General features: G+C 43.3%; 1 protein-coding gene across 1 annotated transcript; it reads left to right on the top strand.

Moving 5' to 3' along the window:
- Positions 1–7,691: 7,691 nt before the first annotated feature.
- Positions 7,692–10,478, top strand: LOC119294891. The gene is made up of 3 exons (XM_037573168.1): positions 7,692–7,847; positions 9,852–10,050; positions 10,154–10,478. The coding sequence occupies exons 2-3, from the start codon at positions 9,859–9,861 to the stop codon at positions 10,250–10,252; spliced, it is 291 nt and encodes a 96-aa protein (XP_037429065.1). The 5' UTR covers positions 7,692–7,847; positions 9,852–9,858; the 3' UTR covers positions 10,253–10,478.
- The last annotated feature ends 4,576 nt before the right edge of the window (positions 10,479–15,054 follow it).

Below are 15,054 nucleotides of genomic sequence, written 5' to 3'. Positions count from 1 at the left end.
TTCTCGCTTTAAGCGAGGCGGTAGAGAAGTCTCGTTGAAGGTTCTAAGTATTTGGGCCAGCCCCTTCGTTCGCACATTAATGCAAGTACCAGAGATCTGCAGAGAGATGAGTTGCGCTGCTAGCCACTCCGCCACGTCCCATTCATTGTAAATACTAGGGGGCGCGACCTACTTGAGGCCATTTGAGACGGGTTTTTTTTCGTTTTCTTTTCCGTTTTCATTCTTTTTGCATTTTGTTTCTCCTTTTTTTTCTTTTCTTTTTCTTATGTTGTTTTTGTTTTCACTCCACATTTTTGTATATGTCAAAAAATGTTTTTAATAAGTGATCAACATTTTGTGTATACACGTTCAACATTGTACGAACACTTATTTAATATTTTTTTAAATGCTTGATCAACATTTTAATAATTATTTCAACATTTTTTAAATACTCGTTCAACATTTTTCATATACATGTTCAAATTTTTTATATAGGTGATCATTTTTTCTGAAATACTCGTTCAACATTTTTCAAATACATGTTCAACATTTTTATATAGATGATCAATTTTTTTGAAATACTTGTTGAATTTTTTTCAAATACTTTTCGCAACATTTTTCAGATACTTGTTGAACATTTTTTAAATAGTCGTTCAACATTTTCTCAAATACTTATTCAACACTTGTATATACATGATCAACATTTTTCAAATATTTGTTCAACATGTTTTTTCAAATACTTGTTCAATATTTTTCAAATACTTGTTCAACATTTTTTAAATACGTGTTCAACATGTTTGAACTAGTTGTTCAACATCTTTCAAATGTTTTTTGAAGAGTGTTTTTTGTAATATATATATATATATATATATATATATATATATATATAGTGTTTTAAACTATAAAAAATAAAGCAAAAAACAAAAACCAAAAAGTATGAAAAAACGAAACAGAAAATAGGTTGGTGTTTCCCGCCTGCATGGTCGCTCCTGTCTCGCTTAATGCGAGAAATATGGGTGGGGTGCTCCGTGAAAGAAAAAGATTAAGGGAGAAGTGGGAAACGAACCTGCGCCGCATGCTAACTAAAATCAGCGGGATTTTTTTGCACGGAATTTAGAGCTTTATTCAACCATCATGGGCAACCACACAATCAGCCATCAGGCTTGTCATGAGGAAGCTGGGCGGGGAGTCCATCCAGCAACTCGAGACGTCAAGTGTGCTTGCATGTTTTGCACACAAGCGGGCCGAGAAGGTCGAGTTTCTCGATACATGTTGAATCCAAAAAGAAGTAAACGATGAGGCTAGCCCTTCAATCTCATCAAGAATAGGCGCTATCAGAGAGCGTGAAAACAAGCGTGAGTCCAACAGGTGTACCACCTCTAAACAACCAACTTCCAAAACTACTCGTGAATAGCCTTGGAGTTTTGCAAAGATGACCTCATCGCGAAGAGCAAGAGCCTCTGCGACTAGTGGGCCCGTGATTCCTGGATACGACTTACTCCAAGCAACGAGAAAGGTGTTTGGGGATCTTGCCACTCCATCAACTCCGCCCTTATTTGAATAAGTGGATATACATGCATCTATGTTTATTTTTACCCAGTCTTCCTCTGACGGTCTCCACCCATAGCCAGGCATGATCTTTGCATGCTCCAAAGATATTTCCAGCACGACAAGATCATCCTTAATCCTCTTGATTGAGAAAACTGGATCATTTGACCCTCAGTCGTGTGTAATGTTATTTCTAGACGTCCAAATAGCCCACATGACAGTTATGATTTTTGCACGATCCAGCTCCGAGAAGCGCTGGTCACAAAGTATATCCTTTGACCACGTATTTGGATGAAGTTCTCGGAGTTTGACATGTAACCACTCCATAGCTTTAGTCCAGAATCTTTTTGCGTGGGAGCACTTTCAGAAGTGCATGAATCAGGTCCTCGTCTACACTAAGGCAGACTTTACAACTTGCCAAAGTAGTGATATGTTGATATTTGAGAATGCTCTCAACTGGAAGGATTCCACGGAGGGCTCTCCAGAACACCCTCACTTTTGCCATCACTTCCAGCTTCCAAAGTCGAGACCATAACTGCTTTTCTCTCTCTGAGGTTCCCGTGATCGTCCCTTCCTCTAGAATTGAATGCTCGTTGCGAGTCATAAGAGCGCGATATGATGACTTGGCAGTATAGTTACCCGACTTATCCCAGTTCCATGCCCAGAAATCTTCACCCCCACCTCGCCTCAACGGTATATTGAGAATGCATCGGCGTCCGGTGCTGTGAAATTGTTTCTGACAACATCCGATTTCCAGGTCAAGCTTTCACTATCAATAAGATCAGACACTACTAAAGATTTGCATTTCCAGTTTGAGGTGCTGGTATCATTGACAGCTTACCTGGAATCCATCTGTCTGACCAGATTGATACTAACGTACCATCGCCAATCCGGCGGATCAAGCCCACCTCCAGAGCCTCCCGACCTGCTACAATCGCCTGCGAGGTAGTTGAAGAACCTCTTGGAACGGTAGCATGCAAGAAATCCGAGGATGGGAAGTATCGTCCTTTTAATACTCGAGCACATAGAGACCCCGGGCTTGTGATCATCATCCAACCGTTTTTACCCAACATGGCCAAGTTAAAAGTTTCAAGGTTCCGAAAGCCCATTCCTCCATGCATTTTGGGGGATGCAAGTGATTTCCAATCGATCCAATGCAGTGAACGCCGATCGATGGAACTACTCCACCAGTAACGTGCCATGCTTGAAGAGATCCCCTTATTGACTTTTTTGGTCAGTTGGAAGCAACTCATAGAAAAGGTGGGGATAGCATGTGCAACTGACTTGAGGCTGATTTCCCTTCCAGCACAAGATACAAGTTTTTCTGAACCAGCACCAAGTTTTCCTCTGATTCTTTCTCCAATGTGGTCAAAAGACCCACTAGTAATGCGACCCACAGCTGTCGATAAACCGAGATATCTTTCATTAAAAGTTTCTACTATGATGCCCAATAAATTTTTGAGAATATGCCTGGTTGGAGCTGAAGTGTTCGGACTGAAGAAAATAGAACTCTTTTCCTTGTTCACACTCTGGCCCGAGCACTCATCATAGATTCTCAAAATATCATTCAGCCTGACGGCACTTTGCTCTTTTGCCTGCATAAAAATTAAGCTATCATCGGCAAAGAGCAAATGGTTGATCCAGGGGGCATGAGGACCCAACCTGATCCCTCTGTCGACATACGCACCACCATAAGAATTGAGCAAAGTCGTGAATCCTTCTGCGCATATGAGGAAAATATAAGGTGAAAATCAGCGGGAAAATGACCACTACACCTGAAGCACTTGGTTGTCTACATTCCGCAAACAAACGTATTGAATACTTCTTTTAGTAAAACATTAAAATAATTTATGTACCTCTATAAATCATTGCAAAAATAAAAACATAAAATTAGAAAAAAAAAATTTGCAACAAAAAAGTTTAAAGTTTGAAAATCTTCATGGAATTCGAAAAAAATTGATCACATTTTGTAAAATGTTCACAGGTTTTTGAAAAAAGTTCACAAACTTAAAAGAAATTCATGAATTTTAAAAAAGGTTTATCAAATTTGAAATAAAGTTCAAAAACTTTAAAAAAATCATTAGGTTTAAAAGAGTTCTTGGAATTTGGAAAAAAATAATAATCTTTAAAAAAAGTTCATCAATTTTAAAAAGTTCATTCAAAATGGAATATGTACATTTTTTATAGAATTCAGAAAAAGTGCACGCATTTTAGAAAAAGAAAAAAAATCTGTATACAAACTTCTCACAACCAATGAAACGCGAACAGTAGAAAGTATAAAAAGAAGTAAAGAGGAAAGTAGTGACACTCTTTTTTTTTTTGAGAAATTGTTCATTCAAATCACGAATCAGTACAGAGTAGGTGATCCTTACAAGCACACTAAAACGCAAAAACAAAGGACCATGAACACCTAGAGTACCCTAAGGCAACCATAACATAAGAAGATCTCCGGAGTCATGTGTCATCATCCCTGAATCTTGAGAGAAGACCCCTGCAGCAGAAGGATCTGCAACCAGTCGCAAACAGGTCATCATCTTCGATCACGGTACAATTTCCGCCACGCTGCTTCCTCCTTTTTTGACACCAGCGCTGAGAGGGCATGGACATTAATCCAACACACCTGCACCAGCCGTCACCATCTTTGGCTTTGAGTACCGCGAAAAGTGTCCCTTCCGGAAGGAAGAGAACTCGAGTCATCCGACCGGTCCAGCACCGCGGCCGGGCATCCGCCCGGGCAAAGCAGGATCTCCCATCAGCATCAGCACAGAGGAAGGAGAAGAACAGCAGCATCAAATAGTACCAACAAGGAAGAAGAAAGGTCTTCGTCTCCCTACCTCCATCGCCCATCTGAGGATCCAAACGGCCAGTGCCAATGGACCTCCAACCACCATAGCCCGCAACCTCGACGAGATCCGGAGATCCCCAACACCGCTGGCTCCTAGACGAAGGCAAAAGCCTCGACCGCGAACGGAGCCCGGAGAAACTTATTTCGACGCGACACCACCGCAACGGCCTCGGCAGCGTCTCCCTCAACCCTAACCCTACCACACACCCACCTAGTGAACAGATCCGAGGTTCCCCCTCCCTCCCGCCACCGGAGCGGCCGACGGAGAGAGAGGGAACCGGCGGCGTCACCGCCGGCGCACAAGGGACCCCTAGTCGCCTCCTTGATCGCCTCGAGCGATCCAACTTTTCCGAGCGTGCGGTTGGCTTTTTTCTTCTGCTACTGTGTTGTAGTGACACTCATTGAGGTATCGTAGTGGTTACACCGTTTTGAACTGAAGATGAGGAAAGAGAAAAAAAATAGAGAACGATGGGCCGAGCCAAGCTAACGCGGCAGCACGCACCGGTTTGCAGAAATGGCAATAGCCGGCGCCAAATATGGATTGCCAAAGGGGTTTTTGGGGCTCCCATGTTCGATCCCGAGAGCAACTAGTTAACGAGCACTTCTTTGGAAGCCTCGCAATGATCAGTGCCACTTGGCGTGCTCTCAGCCTTTCGTCACGTGTCGCGTTCTGGATGCTTCCTTTGAATTTTTCTTTATATTTTCGCACGCGTTTTCGACTTTTTAGCGATTTTTTGTTTTTTTCGATATTTTGGTTTTCCACCGGTCTTTCTTAGCTTTTCGACAAAAAAATAATAATTATTTTTTGCGAGAAAACCATGTATTTTTTCATTTTGCGAGAGTCACGATTTTGCTTCCGCGAAGGCACGGTTTTGCTTTTGCGAGAGTCATGGCGTGCCTCTCGAAAACGAAAAAAACCTGTTTTTTTTCTTTCACGAAAGTCACGGTTTTACTTCCGCGAGAGTCACAATTGTGCTTTTGCGAGAGTCGCGGCCGTGCCTCTCAGAAACGAAAAAGAACTCATTTTTTGTTTTTTCTTTCTTTCGCGAGAGTTACGATTTTGCTTCCGCGAGAGGCACAGTTGTGCTTTCGCGAGAGTCACGACCGTGCCTCCGGAAACAAAAAAAAACACATTTTCTGTTTGTTTTTTTCCTTTTGCGAGAGTCACGGTTTTACTTCCGCGAGAGGCACGGTTGTGCTTTTGGCCAGAGTCACGGCCGTGCCTCTCGGAAACAAAAAAACCACGTTTTATGTTTCTTTTTCTGTCATGAGAGTCACGGTTTTGCTTTCGCGAGAGACACCGTTGTGCTTTCGCGAGAGTCATGGCCGTGCCTCCTTAAAAACGAAAAAAATATGTTTTCTCTTTTTTTTTTCACGAGGGTCATGGTTTTGCTTCCGCGTGCCCCTTTCGAGAAGGGAAAAAACCGTGCTCCCGGTTCGGTTTTTCATCCATTTTTTTTCGTGAAAAAAGTTTGTCAAAATCTATCAACATGGGATCTAGTTTTGAAGATCTTGACGTGAGGAATTCAACGGTGAAAAGCGGTTCGAGATTTGAACGCACGGTTTAAGAGATAAAATATTTTTAATAAACGAATCTATGAAAAAAAGAAAACTCACAGGTTGCGACAAGTACTCCTCAACTAGTGATTTCTTTGGATCCCTCTCATCCGCGGGCATTTTTTTTAGGAATTTTCACTGCTTATATCTCGCTGCTGGGCTGGCCCAGTCGAGGGGCAGAGGGGCTCCCCTTATGGGGATGTCCTATGGGACGCACTTTGCGTCTACTAGTCGGGCATTCGCACAGGTTAACGCACGACTGGGCCGGCCCACCAACCCGCTCTTTGTTTAGCTTCCTTTTCACGCGCGATAAAAAATCGGACACTAAACTGCGTTTACCAGGAATCGATCCCACAACCACACACTAAAACCGAGAGCCATTGGCCACTACACAACACACCATGAAGTGCACATAAAGGTGCAGATATATATAAGAACAGACAGCAGCATTGATATTTGGAAAACATTTTGAAACCATTTCGAAAATTGTGAGCAGTTTCCAAATGCCGCATTTTTTTGGAAAAGTGAAGATGTTTTGTAATTCTGATTTAAAAATGAAACGCGAACAAAATAATATTTTAAAAGTGAAATATTTTTGAAAATCGGGAACATTTTTTTTGTAACGGGAACATTTTCTGAAATTCTAAGACAAAATTTGAAAACACGAACATATTTTGAAAACATGCATATTTTTGAATTTTGTGAACAATTTTCTAAAACGGGTATATGTTTTCAACAGGCCGGACATTTTTTGAAAATTATGATTTTTTTCTGAAACAGAACAATTTCGAAACTCCTGAAAAAAACCAAAATGTGCACATTTTTTAAATTTGCGAACAATTTTTCAAAACAGGAACATGTTTTGAACCACCCGAACATTTTTTGAAATTTGTGAACAAAAAATTGAATCTGAATAATTTCAAAACTCAAAAATGAAACTGTGCACATTTTTTGAAATTTGTAAACAATTTATTTAAAAGGGGAACATGCTTTGAACCGCCTGAATATTTTTTCAAATTTGTGAACAAAAATATTGAAAACAGGAATAATATTTGAAACTCCATACAAAATTCAAATGCACGAACATTTTTCGGATCTATGAACAAAATTTGAATACGGGAACATTTTTTGAAATTATGAACAAAATTTGAAAAACCGATCATTTTTTAAACTCCTGAACGAAATTTCAAAAGACGAACAATTTTTTAAAAAGTGAACATTTTTTTAATATGTGATTTTTTTTCTTGAAATCGGAAACATTTTTTGAAACAATGGACCAAAAATTGAAAACACAATCAATTTTCTGAAACTCCGGAACAAAATTGGAAAACACGAACAAAATTTTGAAAATCGAACATTTTTTGAAAATATGAACATTTTTTGAAAAAGAGAACATATTTGAAAAAGAAAAAGGAACAATAAACAAAAAAAGAAAGGAAAAACGAAACAGAAAATGAAAAAGAAAAAGAAATGAAAATAAAAAACGGTTCAGGAACCTTCTAGAAGGTTCCCAAAACCAGAAAAAACCGACTGGGAACCCTCAGAAGGTTCCCAAACCGGTACGTGAAAGATTGATCTGATGGGCTGGCCCAAATCGCTCGCTCGGGTCGCTACTAAGTGCGTTCGCTCGACAGTTTGACGCAGAGAGCGTCATATAGGAAATTCCCCCCTTATGGTCCAGAAGGCCTTAATCCTTCGGGAATCCTGTGGGCATCCGTACCGTCTTTTCCCGTGTGCGCCCCCTTTCCTTTCCGGTTCTCCAAGAAAGAAAAGAAAAGAAGGCCAGGGAGGATAGGTTTTCCTTCCCCCTCCTCCAAGAAAAAAAACGAAAGCCAAATCTCCGCAATTTCCTCCTCTCCCAAGTCTCCGGCAGCCGCGCCTCCGCCCTTCCGCCGACGATCCTCGGAGCTCAACCAAGGTAACAATCAATACTTGATCCATTCCTATCTGTGACAAAGTCCGCTGTCAGACGGGATGCGAGTCAGTAGTCTGTCTATACGGTACCACCGTGCGTCGGGCCGTAGACGCAATCGCAGTAGCAGACCTTTCTTGTGGTTGTGGGCACCCTGCGGCCTGCGGAACTGCTTGGCTCTCTTGGTGTAAACGCAAGAGCGGAGTTCTCTCGCCGGTCCATACCGAAAACGCGAGGAGGGAGAGTGCCCGCGAGTTGTTCGTCGAAATGCCCGTGTGATGCTGCTTCGTGCGTTACGGAACATTTTATTTGAGATTCTTGTAGTACTTCCGTTACGGCATTAATTGCGTCTCGATTGTGTTGACCCCGAATTGTACTATCGAAATCTCTGAATCTGTAGAGTTCTGCTTGTGCATTTTTATTCAGCCAGGTGCTTAGCAGGCATGATGATGCAGTATTTTCATGTAATTGGTGATCTGTTGTTTTCTGTTCTTCCACCTTGAATTTTGTTTGTTTTCATCCTTGACAATGCTCGTTTGCCCCCTCTCTTTCTCTTCAGAGCAATTTAAAGTGACTACTGATGTCAAATTATTAGTTATCTCGTTCATGGATCTGGAATCAATACACAGTGCATTACTTTGTCATTTGTTCTGGGATATTGCTCGGCTCCCTGCTTGGTTTATCGTTTACACGATCTAGCTAAAGCATTGTAGTACTTAACCTCCTGTTCACCTGGAACTGGAAAACCATTGTACTCCATTAACACCATTTTAACATCATGTTTCTCCAAATGTACAGTGATAGGCGCAATACTTTCTATTTGATGCATCTTTAGATGCCAGCAATTTTTCTGTACAGAACGGGATATTGCGGTGGCATTACTTATATTTTACTCATTGTTTTAGTTCTTAAACCTTAACTATGCTATAATTTTTTTACCTTCAATCTTCTTATGTAGTAGGAGTACTTACCCCTGGTTTCATATATCAGTCTTGCGTTACAGATTTGTCCCTGTTCCGTATGAATCCCACCTCAAGTAGATTACTATTGTCTCCTGTTTTTTTGTTGCACTCTCTTAATTCTTGAGTTTTAAGAGTTTTTTTAGACAAACAGGGAGGAGCTCCCCGGCTCCATTTTAGAATGAAGCCAAGTCATACATGCACCTGAAGCTGTTCAAAAGGAAATGTAACTGCTGAATGCTAAAAGATTAAGTCAAGCTATGAAAGCACCAATCGTAGAATAAGCAACCCGCAGCCAGGGTTTACAAACTTAAGGGTTTAAGCCTTTCCATAGTCAGAGTATTCCCTTCAAGTAGATTAATGCCCGTTTTAGTTTACGCTTGTAGCAGATGACATACTTTCTTTACTCTATGAACATTTATGTCCCTTCCCTGATTGAATGTGTATAGTAGCTGCTATGATGCAGAAGTGAGCCCTCAGATCAATACTACTCGTTATCAGTGGGATCAGGGGTACTTTCAGCAAGAAATATATCCTGAACTCTTCTTTGCTTCACTCTTTTCAATCTTTAATTAAGGCTGTCTAGAGTGGTCTTCTTTCTTCAAGTAGATTAGTGATCGTTTGCTGTATGCCTGTGGTAGTTAAATAATAAATTCCAGATGGCATATACTCTTTACCTTATGAACATTTGTGTCTCTTCCCTGATAAAAGATTCTGTAGATTAGCTGCAAGGATGCAAGAGTTGAATTTTAGATCCATATTACCATGATCTCCTCTTTGGAATATGTATGTCAAACTTTTCCCCTTTGGTTTGTCTCAATATTGGCATGGATTCCAGCGAAACACGGTCTGGAGGTTCTTAGCCACCTTTTTCAGTTTATGCTTGTAGCAGATGACATACGTTCTTTACTCTATGAACATTTTTATTCCTTCCCTGATTGAATGTTTAGAGTAGCTGCAATGATGCAGAAGTTAGCTTTGAGATTAATATTACCCTGATCTCTTCTTTGGGGCTATGCATATCAACCGTTTCTCCCTTTGTTTGTTTCAGCATTGACATGGATTCTGGTAATACGCAGACAGAAGGTTCTCAGCCACCTGTTCCTAAAAACCCTGCCATGACGTCGTGCCGGAAGAAGAAAACTGATGATGATGTCACCTTCCTTGAAGATGTGAAAGAACACATTGACGAGTTCATCCACGCGTCCATGGATGAGCACAAGACCTGCTTCAAGAAAACCATTCAGAAGGTATCTGTGCTGACACTGAAACTTGAAACTTCTGTCGTCCTGCATTTCGTTTTTCCTTTGGTACGTTAATGATCAAGCCACTTGCTTTTTTTGTGTTGGTCAGATGTTTGGGATGTCGAAGGTTGTTGCGGAGCGGTCCGCTGCAGCAAAGGAAGCTGAAGTCGAAAGCGCTTTGCCCCTTCAGACCAGTGTGTCCCAGTAGAAGAATGCGCTGGTGTCGGGCCCTAGTTGCTTTCTGGTGGCCTTGTTCTTGTATCAGGTGTTTTGTTTCAACTGGTCACTACAAATTTCGTGTAAGAAAGCTCGAGTAATAACATGAGTATAACCTGAGACTGGATCGCTGGCAGGCCTTGGTATGCAAGGCCCACGGTATAGATTTCCAGAGTATAGCCCAATAAGAGCAACGGAAAGGCAACAAGTCTTGCGCATGTGATGGGCCGATTCGTGTGTATCTTAAACTCGGCTCCTCGTTTAGTTCATCCAACCAACTGATTCTGCTCCATCCCCTCAAAAAAAAAAAAAACTGATTCTGCTCCAAAAAATAAAAGAAGAAAAGCCTTGTCTCTTGTCAACAAAAATAAATAAACCTGTTTGCAGCAAAATTTCCTCATGGTTCGGTAGGCAATCTTGTTTTCAAAGTGAGCGGATATTGCGGTACTGTTTCGATGTCTCCTGTAATTCCTTTGAATAAAAAAAGAGAGTAGACCCCTCATAAAAAAAAAAGAGAGTAAAGGAGATATTAGAGAGTAGATGCAATGCGTATTCAACTGATGGAAAGCCACCCACAGTGACACATCTCTGTCACCGAGATATTTTTTTTTAGATCGAGAAGACATCAGTTGCGTAGTCTTTGCGTGTCGGCCACTGGAGGTGAATCGACTGGGCAGAGCCCGTTGCCTCGCTACCCCGGCAACGACGGACGCATCACCGCCAGCAGACCAGCCCACTCGCGCGGGGAACCGTCAACCAACTAACTGCTCGACACGACCTCGCCCCCCGCCCCAGCCCCAGGAAATGGCCCGCGAGCGCGCGGCACCCCCGACGACCCGCCGCTCTTTGACCCTCTCCCCCGCCTCGCCTCCCGACGATGATTTCCCACATCGCCATCGCTTCAGTGCCATCACCGGTTTTTGTTCAGATTCGACCATGGCTTTCGTCGTCAAAATGAAATATAGTTGTGGTTCGGTGCGCGTCTCGTACTGCTGATGCTGATGCTGATGTGATGTTGCCCTCTCTTTTCCGCGCGCGCGGGGGCCCGGTGGGCGTTTGAACGGGAGAGGCGGCGACCGAATCGTCCGTCCAGGTACCCCGAACGCGACGGACCGGCGCAACATATATTGACAAGGAGTTTTTTTTGGTTTTGTTTTTGAAGAGAATATTGACAAGGAGTTGATCCACTGATGGTGATGTAACCGATTTGTTTGTTTAGAGGATCTTGATGGACCTGCCCTCTCCTGCTCTCCACGTCAGGAGGCGGCTGCGACTGCTCCTGCTCTACTTTACACTGCAGCGATCATCGTCAGTAAACAACGTCGCGGCGTTTGTCTTGCTTGTTTGATCGAAACAGACATGGATGGGTTGGACGGACGCACGGTCAAACACTACACTACACACTCACCGGCTGATGTGTTGAGTATAGTAGTTTACGTGTGCAGTGTGCTACCGCTTGTGTTGAGATGCGCGCCATGCGCCTACCTGGAGTGCTCTTCAATCAATTCACTGAACCCAGAAATGATCCGGTAATTACAAGACTTCTGACCAGAAAAAAAACAAAAACAACACTACTACTTCTTCCTAGGGTTTAAACTTTAAACTGAAAAACCGGTTTTCAGTCAACTCATGCAACTAGTAGGAGTACTGTAAATCAACAAGAGCAAAACAGGCTTCCCTAAAAAACAAGAGCAGAACACGAAGAAAGAACAATCATCCAGCTTACTCTACTATTCGCAGGTCAAGAGGGTGGCATCTAGCAATCAGGATCGCGTCTCCATATGCACGTTTGGAATTGACAAAGCCAAATCATGTTGACAAATGAATTTCGCACCACAGATATTTAATGAAGTGCAGTCGTCTCATCATTTGGGCTTCTTTGACTCCAAATTCCTAGTGCGACTAATCCGCATATGACAGGATCCTGAGTTTAGGAGGCGCCAAATCTTAATGTGTGGGTCATCTTCAGACCGTCTGGTCGACCAATCACCGGATAACTAGTCCCGGTCTGTATGTATTATGGACTTCAAAACAAATCATCAGAATTTCCTTCCAAACCTAGATATCCATGGAGAGCGCAATTTCATACTGCGCCATGCTTGCTTTGACGAACCACTGTAACTGTTTTTTTTTTCATTTTTCAAAACAAAAAAGTCCTACTAGTGCTACCGTTGCACTTCATTCGCCCGGAAATACTTATTCTAGAAATGGTTGTTTCTAGACTTATTTTACTTGTAGATACATTCATTTTATCCATTTCTAGGGCAAATATTTATGGACGGTGAGAGCACGTATTAGCGTGGTACAATGTGTCAATGCTCATAGCCATACCCCGTACGTGCGTGCTCTGCGCTGTGCCCACCGGTGTAGTGCCCATGCATGTGGATACAGCGGGCTATACATGCACGTACAATACATGTACTTTCTCTGTAAATTAATATAAAAGCATTTAGGTCATTAAAGTAGGAATCTAAACATTCTTATAGTATTAGTTTACGAAGAGAGTACTATTCAAGTACTGATTCATGCATGATGCATCATCATGCAACTGATCGGGTCCAGTTCAATGTTTTGCAGCTGCTAAAGTGGTTGAGCGCTGCATCTTATGTCCGCCACAGATACTATGTATGAATGTGGCTTTTCAATACACTTCACTTTTGGGTACGCCGGCTCCCCGTATATTTCTTACAGTATACGTGTACGTCTTCTTTGCTCAGCTCGGCAGCTGGATCCACACCTGTACATGGTGCCCGGCACGTGCGTGTCATGTGCGATGCGATAACTGCCTGCCACTGCGCCAGCTTGCGCCGCACCATGAGCTTGCTTCGACAGTTTTTACGGAGAAAAGTGAAAAAAAGGAAAAACAAAACTTATTGGTTAAGAGCATCTCGAACGGCGGGCAAAAAAATTGGCGACCTAAATTTGTAGGCGAGGGGGAAGATGATTTAGATAGCCAATTATTTTCTGTTTATATGGCAGATCATGTTGAGCTCTTGTGCACAGTTTTGAGGACCTACGTATGTTGAAAGGAAAATCAGGCGCGCTGTCCATGAAATAGCATAGTTGGTAGACACTATTAGCTTGATTATGGTTGTACATTTGTACTTGGGTTTTTGGAACGAAGGCTCAAAAAGAGCCCGGCTTTAAATTAACGAAGCCATCAACTGGCCAGGAATTACATCGGCCCCAGACAACGGAAAGGAGAAACAAAGAGACTGAAAACAACATATACAAGGTGCTACAAAAACAGCTTACAGGCACCACAACAGACATCACAAGAGATCTACAGGAGGACTAGCTAAATGTTGATGGAGCCCTTCAACACGAATGAAGCACCAAAGCATGACAACAAGCGAGCTTCAAGAGGGAATCGATGTCGGTGTCAAAACCGGCGGATTCGGGTAGGGGGTCCCGATCTGTGCGTCTTAAGCTGATGGTAACAGGAAGCGAGGGACACAATGTTTACCCAAGTTCGGGCCCTCTCGATGGAGGTAAAACCCTACTTCCTGCTTGATTAATATTGAAGATATGAGTAGTACAAGAGTAGATCTATCACGAGATCGTAGAGGCTAAACCCTAAGAGCTAGCCTATGATGGTACGATTGTAATTGTGATCGGCCTTCTAAGGACCATCCTCTCCGGTTTATATAGACACCGGAGAGGGCTAGGGTTTACATGGAGTCGGTTACAAGGAAGGAAATATAATATCCGGATCGCCAAGCTTGTCCTCCACGCCAAGGAGAGTCCCATCCGGCGGGCCGAAGTCTTGAGTCTTGTATCTTCACGCTTCAATAGTCCGGACGATGTATACAGTCCGGCTGTCCGGATACCCCAAAATTCAGGACTCCCTCAGTAGCCCCTGAACCAGGCTTCAATGACGATGGGTCCGGCACGCAGTCTTGTCTTCGGCATTGCAAGGAGGGTTCCTTCTCCGAATACTCCAATGTACCCATCACGACAAACAGTGTCCGACATCTCATCAATGTTGTACTCCTCGACTTCAGTGCTTCAATAATGACCATTTCCATGTGTCGAGCGAATGCGAGGAGTCGAGGCATTTTTGCATTTGCCACCCTCGGTCCTTCGGGCTAACCATCTATTTGAAGAGACGGGGATTCCCAGATCCAAACCTCACTCTCCCTCCTCGAGCAAGCATCCAACATAGTGCCCCGAAAAAACCATTCCAACATGGCCGGTCATCGTAGCTCTTATGCTCGCTCCCCTTGCCCCAAGCCCGGGGACTGGGGAGAGTGTTCAGTTTCGCATAGCCGTTTGATAAAGTTACAAACCCAAGGGCTTCTCCCGCCGGCGTTCATGGTCCCTGTCCGAGCCGGAGTGGCCACCTATAACGGCGGAGAACAAGCGGAGAGATCCCCCAATCCGTCTCCAGAGGAGCGAATATGCCTCATTCTGCATCTGTTAAGGGGCGTCGGGTTTCCTATTCATCCATTCCTTCGCGGGCTCCTGGAGTTCTACGGCCTCCAGTTGCACAACTTTACCCCAGCCTCCGTACTACATATAGGAGGGTACGTCGCCCTTTGTGAGCTATTTCTAGGCTGCGAGGCCCATTTTGGATTGTGGAAGAAGCTGTTCTGCCTTGTCCCCCGCAACCAGGGAGAATCCCTATGTGAAGTGGGCGGGGCCGAAGTATGGCGTATCGCTGAGACCGGATACCTATCCGGCACTCCCAAGAAGGCACCAGATAACTGGGCTTCAGAGTGGTTTTATATTGACGACGCTCCCCTTCCGGATCCAGTCCGGACAGGACTCCCCAAGTTCAGTAGCACCCCGCCG

This window comes from Triticum dicoccoides, chromosome 4B (assembly GCF_002162155.2).
Source record: "Triticum dicoccoides isolate Atlit2015 ecotype Zavitan chromosome 4B, WEW_v2.0, whole genome shotgun sequence".
Taxonomy (NCBI): Eukaryota; Viridiplantae; Streptophyta; class Magnoliopsida; order Poales; family Poaceae; genus Triticum; species Triticum dicoccoides.
The sequence above is the reverse complement of the archived record's forward strand: the minus strand, read 5'-3'. Positions and strand labels throughout refer to the sequence as shown.

Excerpts from the sequence above, each read along its gene's own strand:
- LOC119294891 (XM_037573168.1), top strand. The coding sequence starts at position 9,859 with ATGGATTCTGGTAATACGCAGACAGAAGGTTCTCAGCCACCTGTTCCT. Across the intron at positions 10,051-10,153 it reads TCAAGAAAACCATTCAGAAG|ATGTTTGGGATGTCGAAGGT; the intron begins GTATCTGTGCTG and ends TGTGTTGGTCAG.